The sequence below is a fragment of the Scardinius erythrophthalmus genome, assembly GCF_964197995.2.
Source record: "Scardinius erythrophthalmus genome assembly, contig: HAP1_SCAFFOLD_596, whole genome shotgun sequence".
Lineage (NCBI taxonomy): Eukaryota > Metazoa > Chordata > Actinopteri > Cypriniformes > Leuciscidae > Scardinius > Scardinius erythrophthalmus.
In genome coordinates, this window is record NW_028296023.1 from 6,007 (window position 1) to 20,085 (window position 14,079).

Genomic DNA, 14,079 nt, shown 5'->3' on the forward strand with positions numbered 1-14,079 from the left:
TGCTGGAAACATGTACATTTTTATAAAGTCAAATGCATACTTGTCCATATAATTTGGGATTAGTGTTAGTGATTTGTGTTTTTAATAAATCTAGTGCATGTTCTGATAAACATGCATTGATAAACATTTGATTCCTGATCGCGATACTCTATTTATGCCTGTTTTTTCATTAGGTGTCTGATCATCGCAACTCCATCCTTGATGTGCCAAGGGGCATCTTATTTGAGGACACTGAACTCCAGCCCCACAATTCCTTGCATTTAACTTCTACGATTGGAATAATACTTGAGGGTCAAGTGGTGATGGAAAAAATGCAGGACCTCCCACAGGCTATGTGTCTCCTCTTCGGTCTGATCTACTCACTAGACCTGAATTACCCAAAATCACTTGCCAACACATTTGATTTCATCCAGCGTGTGCTAATGTCAATGGGACAGAATTCTCTCAAGACTAAATTGCAGTCTCTGGCAAACCAGCTTTTTGTTTAAAAAAGTGTCACTGTGAGACTTAAACACCACTGTGAGAATGTTCTACAAATGAATGTAAATGTAAAAAGAATGTATACATTACGTTTACATGTTCAGTACATTAACACAAATGTGAGACTTAAGTGTAATGTTTAAGTGATCAGAGTTGTACAAATGATGTAGTTTACTATTTAATGTTGGACATTGTTGCCACCTTTAGAGTTATGTACAGGGTGTGACTCATTTCCATTTGACATTTTGGTCAATAAAGACTCAAAGGATCAATATGTTGTTCATTGTTTTATGTAAGTGCAGTGTGCACAAAGCTTACAGTCAAAAATAATAACTTTAAAATTTAGAATTAAATTCTAATTTCAGTTAAATTTTCATGTTGAGTTTACTTAAATATACACACAATATACACACTTGAAATTAACACTAAGTTAAGTGAACTTTATTACAAGTTTGGTGAACTAAACAATTTAAGTCAAGTCTACATAAGCACCAAGTTAAGTAAACTTAAATATGCACGTTTTGGGAGACCCCATTACTCAATTAAATTGAGGGAACGAGTTTACTCAAATCAATTGAGTTCAATCAACTTATTAGGGTTTTCGTACAGCAGATCTAGAAGAAATAATAATAAACAGAGCAATTCCAAGAGAGTCCTCACACCATCGGTGCTCGGGCCCTAAATAATACCATAGTCCAGCTTAAAGATGAACTGAACTGAAAGAATAAATATTGATAATGTGTTGTTTATGACAATTAAATGTAAATTACAAAAAAAAAAAAAATCAATTTAGCTTTTTTTAAAAGAAACACAAAAATTGCGTTTGTTAGTATAAGAACGCTGGCAATTCTGATGACATGACTGGCATGGTAAGACCTGCGAAGGTATATAGGCAGCTGCAGCTGCAGGTCCTATACACACGAAAATGAATCATTTTGGTTACGCGTTTGAGCCTGTGAGGGACAGGCCAGTAGTACCTGACTACCACCACAAGGAGGACAATCAGTTTCATGCTACACCTACAGTACAGGATCGTTTGGGGGGAAGTGACTGGTGTGGGTGCGGGGGCGCTGCCGGAGCATGGACACTGCACCAGAATCGATCTGTTGGAGAGAGGTCAACCTGGAACATTTATTTTTGAAATGCGATATGGAATTAGACCATATCGCATATATCGATATAGTTCAAATTTGTGATCCTTGCTCCCCGCGCCCCCGCTCCTCCTTTTCCACTCTGCGTGCATGTTTAGAGCATGTTATGAGAGGCGTATCATGACTACTTCAGAAAACCCAGCACAATAGGAACTACCAGGCAGTGTAAGTGTACGCTGAAATAAAGTCTTTCACCTTAGAAAAACTGACTTTCTTGTCCTGTCAGCCGTCATCCTGTTCTCGTAGCGCACTCTTCAATTGCACGCGCAAATGCAGCGGCGCGCGCTGTATCGCCTCACTGATCAAGTGCAAAAGAAACTACGAGCATGCAACGCCGTAACGTTGTAAATTACACAAAATAAAAGTAATGCAGGTATGATACAGATTGTATCTGCAATGTACATAGTCAATTATTAATGGAGCAATAGTGGTTCATGGTGTTATAAGAGGGAAATGTGGTGGGAGGTTGGAGGGCTGTAGTCTGTCATTTATTGTATACAAGCACATTAAGCATTTTAGTAAATAGAGACTGCGTATATATGTCGTGTGCATTTAGAGAAAAATACTAAAACATGGTTGAGGTGCTGTGCGTTTTAGAAAATAGAGGCAGATAAATGGCAAATGTGATTGGACGAATTCATCCAATGGGATGGCTTGTTAAGTTAGCTGCACGCAAAATGTTAAAATCAAAATGCTGCACGGCCGGTTACTCCACAGATACCTCTTACTATGGACCTAGCTGCTAACGTTAGTTCTGCGAGTTGAACTCCCTTTATCACCAATGTTTCCTGACACGATGAACATCAGCTAGCTTCAGGGTGAGTAGAGAGGGACATTGGATTCTGTTTACTGACCTGCTGCGGTTTAGTTAGCTGCTAGTAAATGCATTATTATCGATCTGTGATATCGTCGGAGTCATGATTTATTTATACAGTTAATATGGTCGGAGTGGTGGCTAGCTTGTGGAGTTTGACAAAAGTGCTTCCAACGTGTTTAGCTGCTTGCTCTTTACCTAGGTTGGATCGTTTGGTATAAGTTTGTTCCTGCTGTACAACAGATCTAGAAGAAAACAGTGTCATAGTCCAGCTTAAGTAAGTTCAGTGTTGGCTCATTTCTGTTGTTTTAGTAAATTTGGTTAATTTATCTATACAGCCGCTCTGGAGAAAACCGTGATGTCATCGTCCAGCTCAGTTCAGTTCTCATATAATGGTGTCAGATCAGATCAATAATATTGTTGAATATTAAGTGTCTCCAACTAAGCAAGCCACAGGCGACAGTGGCAGGAACTCAAACTCCATCAGTGACAGAATGGAGAAGAAAACCTTGGCAGAAACCAGACTCAGTCGCTCAGTTCTCCTCTGACCAACGAGCGAACAGTGTATGATTATGATTCAGGCATTACAGGTCAGAGGTCAGATTGGATCTGAACATTCAGGATATTAATCCAGTTCATCTGGTTGAAGGTTTCCTTGTTTGACTTTGGATGAAGGATTGGATCATTCTGTAAAGTTACACAAACACATGTGTGTGTGATGATCACTGTGGGTTTGTGTCTGTTGATTCTGTTGAATGTGATTGTGTCTGTGGTGTCTCTTTATTCTCCATCAGCTGATCCAGAGAAGCTCAGACTAACATCTAGAACCTGTAAGTAAAACACTGACAGTCAAATGTGTGCAACATTATTGCATTATCCACTTTAGAACAACTAAAAGAAACTACTTAGATGATTAATTGAGAGATTATAATATAATACTGAGATACACAATTGTTAAAGCTTATCTATAGTCCTCTTTCTGTGTCATTGGGTCAGTTTTATTTATGATAAAGAATCTAGTGATCAATATATTTACCATTATCTTTTATTGCAATTAACATTGATAATGACAAAAGCAAAATTTTGACTTGTTTGAAATAAAAAGAAACTTGAAGATATTTGATTGTTGCTATAAACTATAATGAAAAAATAAATGAATTAAACTTTTATTAAACATGTTTTTAGTGAGTAATTTGCCATCACAAGGAAAGTAAACTAAGAAGAAACTAAATTAACTTTCAATTAAAATATGAACAGTTTTAATCATCACTACTCACAGAAACTTCTCCAGTTTATAATGTGGATCATCCTTCAGATCAGAAAGCTGCTTGACTCCAGAATCTCCTACTTTATTCCCTGACAGATCCAGTTCTCTCAGGTGTGAGGGGTTAGATCTCAGAGCTGAAGTCAGAGCAGCACAACCTTCATCTGTAACACCACAACCAATCAACCTGTAGAGAACAATGACACTCTTCAGTCTCTCAGTTCAGGATCTACAGCTCAAATAAGCAGGAACTTCACAATCAGAGACCACGGCACCATTAACAGGTCCAGTCTAAGGTTCAGACCCGCTTCTTCAAACTGCTTGAGCGGGTTAGTCTCCATTTGATAAAAATTGCAAGAATATTCGAAAACACTTTATTTAACAGTGTCCTTGTTACATATGTTACATGAACTTACCATAGTAATAACAGTAAATTATGCATAATTACATGCAACTAACCCTCAACCAAATCCTAATCCTACCCTTACCATATAGTAAGTACATGTAGTTGCTTAATATTACTCAGTACTTAAATATGTTGTATAATTACATTGTAACAATGACACCATAAAATAAAGTGTAACCGGATATTATTTTGTTATGCAAATACCCCAAAATCATCAACATATCTGTATATGAACACGGTTGACACATCTTTACATCATCCAGTCATGCTTAATCTATCATTAATATTGTAAAATGATGTCGGACACACTGGAAAAAATCTAATGAAAATAAAATCAACATTTCCATTAGTAATTTCACAGTAGATTTTTTTCGTATGGCACTCATTATTTACCATTAAAATAGAGGACTATGTTGCAACATTTTATACAATCTTACCACAGTATCTCCAGTTTACAGTGAGGATCCTGCAGTAGATCAGAAAGCTGCTTGACTCCAGAATCTCCTACTTTATTCCCTGTCAGACTCAGTTCTCTCAGGTGTGAGGGGTTTGATCTCAGAGCTGAAGTCAGAGCAGCACAACCTTCATCTGTAACACCACAACATCTCAACCTGTAGATAACAATGACACTCTTCAGTCTCTCAGTTCAGGAAACAATGATATAAATAATAAGATGTATATGAATTTCTCCTTTCTCCTCAACAGATTTGTATATGAAAGCAGTTGTCACCTCTTCACATCATCCAATCATGCTTATAACTATTGTTATGGAAAATATGCAATTGTCCTGTTACAAGTATGCCTTTTTGTAAACTAGTTAACCTGTAAATAATAAACCTACATTTAATTGAAACTAAGAAGCTCGTCTGCCAAAAGTCTTTGATTTCTAACAAACTGAACTGAACAGATCATGAAGAAGTCTTCTGACCTATAGATTGTATGAAAATTCAGATGTTTATGATTTAGGACAGATTTGACGTACTTTCCCTAACCTGAGAATAATCAACATAAGGATAAAAGTGTCTAGAAATGCGCACCATAAAACACTATCAAAAACTATCAAAAGTAAAATGACCTCAGAAGCTTTGGAAATAATCTAATGAAGATTAAACATCCTTTTCAGTTACTTGATGGTAAACTTTTTTTTGTATATATTATTTTTGTATATCATTCATTATTCACCACAGGAGAGAAACAGAAAACATTGAGACTTTTATACAATCTTACCACAGTATCTCCAGTTTACAGTGAGGATCCTGCAGTAGATCAGAAAGCTGCTTGACTCCTGAATCTCCTACTTTATTCCATGACAGATCCAGTTCTCTCAGGTATGAGGGGTTTGATCTCAGAGCTGAAGTCAGAGCAGCACAACCTTCATCTGTAACACCACAACATCTCAACCTGTAGAGAACAATGACACTCTTCAGTCTCTCAGTTCAGGATCTACAGCTCAGATAAGCAGAACTTCACAATCAGACACTTAATCCACGGCACCATTAACAGGTCCAGTCTAAGGTTCAGACCCGCTTCTACAAACTGCTTGAGCGGGTTAGTCTCCATTTGATAAAAATTGCAAGAATATTCGATAACACTTTATTTAACAGTATTCTTGTTACATATGTTACATAAACTTACCATAGTAATAACAGTAAATTATGCATAATTACCAAGGGGCAACATTCTCATCTGAAAAATGAAGCCTACCCGGAAGTGCGAAAAACTGCAATACATCGAAAATCCGCTAGGGGCAGGTCCTAAAAGGGAGCAAATCTCCATAGACCCCATGTTAAAATGTCCGTTTTCACAGCATAAATTCATGTTTTTACAGGTTGGTCCCATGGACTTTTATTGTATTTTTCGATAGGTTCCGAGTACCTGACAACTGTGAGGGGGGTGAATTTTTTCTAACTCGTTAGTTTAGATCGTATTTAGATATAAAATGTATGACAATAAGGGCGTGGTTAACTTTGATTGACAGCTTGATTGACAGCTTAGGCTGCGCCAAGGAGAATGACAACATAAGAAGCGCCATTTTTTAACACAGTTGAAATATAATACTACTGTTTCTGTATCATGAAATGTAGTTTTAAGAGTTTTTCAGGCGAGAATGTAGTTGTTTAAAGCTCAAATCTGTGGTTTATTTAAAGATTTATGAAAATTTTATCCAGTTGTGAGATCCAGCGATGACCGGGCGCTCAGCGCTCATGTACCCCGCCGGGAACAGCCTTTCCTCGGCTAGTCGTTCGCAGCTGACCCTGGCGTCTCTGTAGTGGTTAAACATGAGATATAATTCGTCTTGTGTATATCTAACGGGCGATTTTTGGTCTCGTGAATCTATAATTTGCTCCCTGGCCAATCGTTTTGGCTGAGGGGAAGTTTCATAACTTTATAAGCTATTTAACTTTACCGTTGTATGGTTAGACTAGAGCGCTGACTTTGTATGTTTGACTGAAATGTTTGCTTTATTTGTATAGCTTCTTATACCTTTTACTTATACTTTTATAATGGCTAATAATATTGATAAAACTGAAATTTGACAAAAAGAGACTGGGTTGAGTTTTGTCATTTCAATTTTAATACAACGAAGATGATCTATAATGTTGTTTACTGCAAAATCTGTTGTTTAGTACAAATGCACATATTGCCTGGACCATATTAAAATGTTTAATATTTTTATATTATATTTAAAATGAAAAGAGGCAGGTTTGTGTTTTATATTTTGTTTTTTTATAAATAGGCAAACGTTATGTGCAGTGAATATAATCAATACACGTTGCCTGAACCGCATTTGTGTGGCTATAATGTTTAAGATTTCTTTAAATGAAAACGAAAAGAGTTAGTATGGTGTTTTATAACATATTTCGTTGTCTAAAATATACAGAGATAACCGAAGTAGCAGAGCGAGCTGGGTGACACGCGCTGCGCCAGAAGGTGGGCGGGGTTAGGATTTCCCAAGATTTTCTAAGATGGCGCCGCCCATACCCCCCATAAACAGCTTCAAAACCGTTCTTCAGAAAGTCTATGGGTGACGTCACAGACGCTTTGTCCATATTTTTTACAGTCTATGATAATTACATGCAACTAACCCTCAACCAAATCCTAATCCTACCCTTATCCTATACTAAGTACATGTAGTTGCTTAATATTACTCAGTACTTAAATATATAATTACACTGTAACAATGACACCATAAAATAAAGTGTAACCGAATATAATTTTTTTATGCAAATGCCCAAAAATCATCAACATATCTGTATATGAACATGGCTGTCACATCTTTACATCATCCAGTCATGCTTAATCTATCATTAATATTGTAAAATGATGTCGGACACATTGGAAATAATCTAATGAAAATAAAATCAACATTTCCATTAGTAATTTCACAGTAGATTTTTTTTTTGTATGGCAATCATTATTTACCATTAAAATAGCGGATTATGTTGGGACATTTTATCAAATCTTACCACAGTTTCTCCAGTTTACAGTGAGGATCCTTCAGTAGAACAGAAAGCTGCTTGACTCCAGAATCTCCTACTTTATTCCCTGACAGATCCAGTATTCTCAGGTGTGAGGGGTTTGATCTCAGAGCTGAAGTCAGAGCAGCACAACCTTCACCTGTAACACCACAATACCTCAACCTGTAGAGAACAATGACACTCTTCAGTCTCTCAGTTCAGGAAACACTGATATAAATGATAAGATACATATGAATTTCTCCTTTCTCCTCAACAGATTTGTATATGAAAGCAGTTGTCATCTCTTCACATCATCCAATCATGCTTATAACTATTGTTGTGGAAAATATGCAATTGTCCTGTTACAAGTATGCCTTTTTGTAAACTAGTTAACCTGTAAATAATAAACCTATATTTAATTGAATCTAAGAAGCTCGTCTGCCAAAAGTCTTTGATTTCTAAAATACTGAACTGAACAGATCATGAAGAAGTCTTCTGACCTATAGATTGTGAGAATGAAAATTCAGATGCTTATGATTTAGGACAGATTTGACGTACTTTACCTAACCTGAGAGTAATCAAAATAAGTTTAAAGGTTCTAGAAATACGTACCATAAAACACTATCAAAAGTAAAATGACCTCAGAAGCTTTGGAAATAATCAACTGAAGATTATACATCCTTTTCAGTTACTTGATGGTAAACTTTTTTTGGTATATTTCTTTTTTGTATATCATTCATTATTCACCACAGAAGAGAAACAGACGACGTTGAGAATATTAAATCATGTTTGATTCAAATTCAGAGTAGTTATTTATTCTTATGGAGCCTGGTTGATTTAGTTTAGGTCTAGTCGTAGTTAAGGATAGCTCTACATTGGTTCATGATTAGTTCATATCTTCGCTAATCATGAGTTCATGTTGAATTAACTATTGATTCAGGTATTAGGATATGATTATTCATGTACTGTTATTGTAAAGGGTTACTTAAGATATATTTGAATTTTTCCTATTACAGTATTGCTTTGGTTAGAAAGCACATGCTAAAAATCATAAATATGATCATGTTTTATCAGTGTAGTGATTGGTGTCAGAGTGACTTACTGAACTGATCTGGATTCTTTAACCACAGGCAGCAGCTTCTGAAGAACTTCATCTGCTGTATTATTGGCTCCAATAAACTGTTTTAGATCAAAAACATCCATCTTCTGCTCTGATGTCAGCAACACATAAACCAGAGCTGACCACTGTGAAGAGGAGAGTTTGGTTCCTCCTATTTCTCCAGATTTCAGATAATCTTGGATCTCCTGCATCAGAGAATTATCACCCAGTTCATTCAGACAGTGGAACAGATTGATGGATCTCTCTGGAGAGCGATTCTCCCCGATCTTCTGTTTTATGTACTGAATTGTTCCCTCTTTGTTGTAGGAGCAGCTTCCAGTCTGTGTCAGTAGTTCTCGTAAGAGAGTCTGATTGGATTCCAATGAGAGACCCAGAAGGAAACGCAGGAAAAGGTCCAGATGTCCATTCTTACTCTGTAAAGCCTCATCCACAGCTCTCTGATGCAGCTCAGATAATGAGTGATATTTCTTCTGGTTTAAGATTTTAGTAAAGAAACTTTGTTTGTTTTTTTTAAACACATCTCTGTTCTCGTTTGTAAAGTGAATGTGTGCATATAGAGCTGCTAGATGTTCCTGAATGCTCAGATGAACAAAGCAGAAGACTTTCCCCTGATACAAGCCCAACTCCTCTCTGAAGATCTGAGTGCACAATCCTGAGTACACTGATGCTTCTGTCACATCAATGCCACACTCTCTCAGGTCTTCCTCATAGAAGATCAGGTTGCCTTTCACAAGCTGCTGGAAAGCCAGTTTCCCCAGTTTGAGAATCATGTCTTCATCTTTCACTCTCTTCTCATAGTCCTTCTCATGTTTAATGTTGGTCTGAATGATCAGGAAGTGTGTGTACATCTGAGTGAGAGTCTTGGGAATCTCTCCTCTCTCTGCTTCACTCAACATCTCCTCTAGAACAGTGGCTGAGATCCAGCAGAACACTGGGATGTGGCACATGATGTGGAGGCTCCTCGAGGACTTCAGGTGTGTGATGATTGTATTGGCCAGACTCTGATCACTGATTCTCTTCCTGAAGTATTCCTCCTTCTGTGGCTCATTGAAGCCTCGTACCTCTGTCACTCGATGGACACACTCAGAGGGGACGAGATCCGCTGCTGCTGGTCTGGAGGTGATCCAGATGAGAGCAGAGGGAAGCAGATTCCCCTTAATGAGGTTCATCAGCAGCTCGTCCACTGAGGCTGATTCAGATATATTACACAGTTTCACTTCACTCTTAAAGTTCAGAGACAGACGACACTCATCCAGACCATCAAAGATGAACAACACTTTATATTCATCACTGGATATTTCCATTTCTTTTGTTTCAGGGAAAAAGACATGAAGAAGATCTGAAAGACTGAGTGTTTTGTCCTTCATCAAGTTGATCTCTCTGAAAGGAAGTGGAAATATGAGCTGGACGTCCTGATTCTCTTTCCCTTCTGCCCAGTCCACAATGAACTTCTGCACAGAGACTGTTTTTCCAATGCCAGCGACTCCCTTTGTCAGCACAGTTCTGATGGGTTTGTCTTGTCCAGGTAAAGGTCTAAAGATGTCATTGCATTTGATCGGTGTGTCCTCTGTTGCTGCTCTCCTGGATTGAGTCTCAATCTGTCTCACCTCATGCTCATTATTGATCTCTCCACTTTCACTCTCTGTGATGTAGAGCTCTGTGTAGATCTCATTCAGGAGTGTTGGGTTTCCCTGCTTTGCTGTTCCTTCATACAGACACTGAAACTTCTTCAGCAGATTTGATTTGAATCTGCTTTGGACCAGTGAAAGATTGACAGATTACAACATAAAGAGATAAGTTTTAGTAAAATAACAACACTCTCTAATTAAATAATTAGACAATATCACACAAGCAACAGTGCTGCTGGTCTATATATCAGTAAAACTGTTATTTGGCCATTTGCACAAGCCTCTAGGAATTGGATATTGATATAAATTTCATTATTTGATTGTTCTCAATTCAAATAAATCTGGAAATATTTGAGATACATGTACATTTTGTAGGGAAAAACCTCTCAACTAATGCAGTAAAATATTGTCACATCTTGGGTTTTGTTTCTTGCCATTGTCATGTTTCTGTGTCTTCTTATGTGATCCTGCCATGTGTCTTGTCATTGGTTAATCGTCTGATCACCGGTGTTCCTTGTCTTGTAATTAGTCTATGTATAGTATTTCAGCCCTCATGTTTGCCCTGTGTCCTTGTCGAGTATTATTTGTTCTATGTCCCAGAGCCAGTTTCTTGTTTTCTAGTCTTGGTTTTTTGTTCCTGTTTTAGTTTAGAGTTTTCCATGCCTGGTCATGCTTTTGTTTTGTTCGATAATTAAATTTGCATTTGGGTCCTCATCTCAACTTGCCTCCAGTGAATTTGTTACAACTATACAGTGGACCTGCTTCACTTGGATCATTACTATAATATTAAAGGTAAAAATTAGTAACAATGTCCAAATTATTGAATTCAACTGAATTTAGACAGAATAAATAAACATTCAATTAAATCTGAATTTTGTAAATGGCATATAAGGCCGGTTTAATGATCTTGCATTTCCCTCGTTTACCCTGTGTATATATTCTCCCGTTCAGTTCTGTCCTTGGTCAGTTATTGTTCGTGTCTATGTTAAAACACACTGTTGCTTGTGTACATTATCTTTGTTTAGGGCTGGTCCGAATACCGTTTTTTGAGCTTCGAAGCTTCGGTTGTAATGAACATAGAATATTCTAAGCTTTGGAGAGAGGGTGCTGAACATATTCTTCTCTCTAATAAAAGCAGGAATCTCTGTGTGTCTGTATGTCCGTTTGCATTTTGATTATTTCGAGAACCGTTCATCCAATCGACTTCACAGGGAGTGCAGTGTCGCATTTGGTGCAATATAGATGGACACGCGAGACGCAACACATTCAGAATTAATAAACTTTTAGTAAACTACAGAACAGCGCGAGCGGGAAGCGGCGCGCCTCACGCGGGCAGGGCTTGTATGCTCCTTACGGACACTGCACTAGTGATATAAAACGCACACACACAGGTCTGTTAACTTAAGCAATACTTTTAAGGTAGGCTAATATTTTTAATATTTTTCTGACTAATAAATTACTGACACAGTAAAGGGTAAATTTAAATAAAGAAAAACTAAATTTAAATAAAGAAAAACTAAATTTAAATAAAGAAAAAAGAAATTAAGTTAAATTAAAAACGAGATTAATTTAGATAGATAATAACGGGTAAAAAGGCTAATAAATTTTGTTTCTATTATTCTATTTTCCACAATGTCAAAGCAACGCAGCTTAACCCAAAATACTAGCTCAGGCATGCACTTCTGACCATACAAACTCTGCTGTTCTGCGTTATAGCCAGAGAATACTCCCATTGCTGGAACACTTTTAGGCGTCGGTTCTATTTCTAGCATGCACGCTTTTTCCGCGTGGCTCGAGCTGTGCCTGAGACGCGTGTCTCACGCGGGCAGTGTACAAACTCCAAACTGTTAACATGGGAGCTGAAATAAAAACGGACATGCCAGCAGCTGAGACGCTCACGCCACGCAGCCAGTGTGTTGCCGGCCTTATTCAAGCGCGAATGTGAACCGTTTCGCGGGGGATCCCAGGTGTGCAAAAAAACGAAACAAAAAAAACGAATATTCGAATGTCAGATTTTCAAATCGAATACCAACCCCCCGAACGAATATTCGAATATTCAAGTATTCGGGTCCAGCCCTATCTTTGTTATCATTAGGAATCAAGCTTCGTCTGTCTGCTTCATCAACCAGCGTGACAGTATTTGTAATTTGTGATTAAATTGAATGAATTTGAAAGCGTAGACCCTATTTTATAAAAAGTAACATACTGTGATTACTGAACTTTTAGTAAAGTTTTATTCTCTAATCAACTGAAAAAAAAATAGATTAAAACATCAATCTTGGTAATTAATCTTCAGATTGTTCAAATGAAGAATGCAATGCATAAGAAAATCTATATTTATAACCACCCATAAAAATCATGCTGATATTCAGACCAACAGCAAGACTGCATAGCTCTTTTAACAATACTTCAATAAACAAGAAGTTAACTTGCATTAAAAGTGTTGCTAGTTACTATTTACTTCATCTGTTATCAATAATGGATAGTCTGGGTACAGTGAGTTACTATCAGGATGAGTCTGTCTAGACAGAAATGTTGTACCTCATTTGAGTTGACTTTTGTCTTCTCTTAAATGTCATGTTGTCCATAGACCGGTCGCTCCTCATGGACACACAGCTGGACTCTGGAGCCTGTGATCTCTGCTGGTGGAATCCACTTCAATTGAATACAGACAAGAATATATATAGTTCATTTTACATGGATAGATTGGTTCTCTATGTGAGGTTTATCTACATTTATCCATCATCTGTATATTCAGGTCTTGCAGTCTCTACTAATGAGCTGATGAGCTGAAACAGGTATTTTATATGAGGGAGAAAATGTGTAGTGGTTGTGTTAGGGGCTCCAGAGAAGATCTGGGAAGAGCTGATCTAGTCTCTCTAGATAAAAATGTTGTACCTCAGATCTGTTGATGTGTGTTTTCCTTTAAATGTTATTGGATTCCCCATAGACGCGTCACTCCTCATGGACACACAGCTGGACTCCGGTGGGTTTGATTTCTGTCTGCAGCTTTGGCTTCAAAAGAACAGACAATTTAAAAATAACAGATATGACATAATAGACAAGAATTCATATTGCTGCACTGTAAAAAATAATCGTGATTTTAACTGTAAAAGGTCATAAAAATGCTACTGTAATGATTTAAGTCCACTGGAGGGAAGTAGTAGTGAGAACCCAAATGCAATTTATTCCAAACCATGATCAAACATAAAACAAAGGTATGACGACGCATGGAACTCAAAACAAGAACATAGATAGTGATGGCAATTTCAAAACACTTCTTCATGAAGCTTCGAAACCTTTGGGGCGCGCAAGATGGCGACCGTGGCGGTTGTAAATCTGTGAGGTCGGAAGGTTTCGTCTCCTAATTCCACGCCTTTGTGGTAACTATTTTAATTTGATCGAGTAGCAATTCAGTAAACTTGTTTACTTCGCATTTGAACTGTATTTGGTGCAAATTATCTCATTAGTAAGTGTAAATCGCTGTTAACGTGCAAGCTGATTGACGTCACTGCAAACTATGGCTGGAAAACGCAAAGAGAGACAAAGTTCCAAGAAAGACACTCAAGAGTTGTGGATGGATGCTGAACAGGAAATTGCTGAGGTGCATAATTATGTACAAATCCAACAGCAACGTGAAGCTTTGCTTTCTAAAGGTTTGTCCGAACTTGATTCGGCTCCGCATACCCCCGATTCAAAGAAATCAAAGAACGAGCCATCTCTCCTCGACCTGCAAAACAACATTGTCAGAATGCTGA

General features: G+C 37.5%; 1 protein-coding gene across 1 annotated transcript; it reads right to left on the reverse strand.

Annotated features, from left to right (window-relative positions):
* Window positions 1-750: 750 nt before the first annotated feature.
* On the reverse strand, window positions 751-13,277 carry LOC308686472 (protein NLRC3-like). The gene is made up of 8 exons (XM_081394890.1): window positions 13,220-13,277; window positions 12,863-12,976; window positions 8,676-10,445; window positions 7,583-7,756; window positions 5,343-5,516; window positions 4,553-4,726; window positions 3,723-3,896; window positions 751-3,273 (listed from the first exon to the last, which is right to left on the reverse strand). The coding sequence occupies exons 1-8, from the start codon at window positions 13,267-13,269 to the stop codon at window positions 3,267-3,269; spliced, it is 2,637 nt and encodes an 878-aa protein (XP_081251016.1). The 5' UTR covers window positions 13,270-13,277; the 3' UTR covers window positions 751-3,266.
* Window positions 13,278-14,079: the final 802 nt, after the last annotated feature.

Coding starts and splice junctions, on each gene's coding strand:
- LOC308686472 (XM_081394890.1), bottom strand. CDS start 13,269: ATGGGGAATCCAATAACATTTAAAGGAAAACACACATCAACAGATCTG. Junction 12,977..13,219: donor CACACATCAACAGATCTGAG/GTACAACATTTT, acceptor ATTCAATTGAAG/TGGATTCCACCAGCAGAGAT. Junction 4,727..5,342: donor TGTAAACTGGAGATACTGTG/GTAAGATTGTAT, acceptor TGTTATCTACAG/GTTGAGATGTTGTGGTGTTA.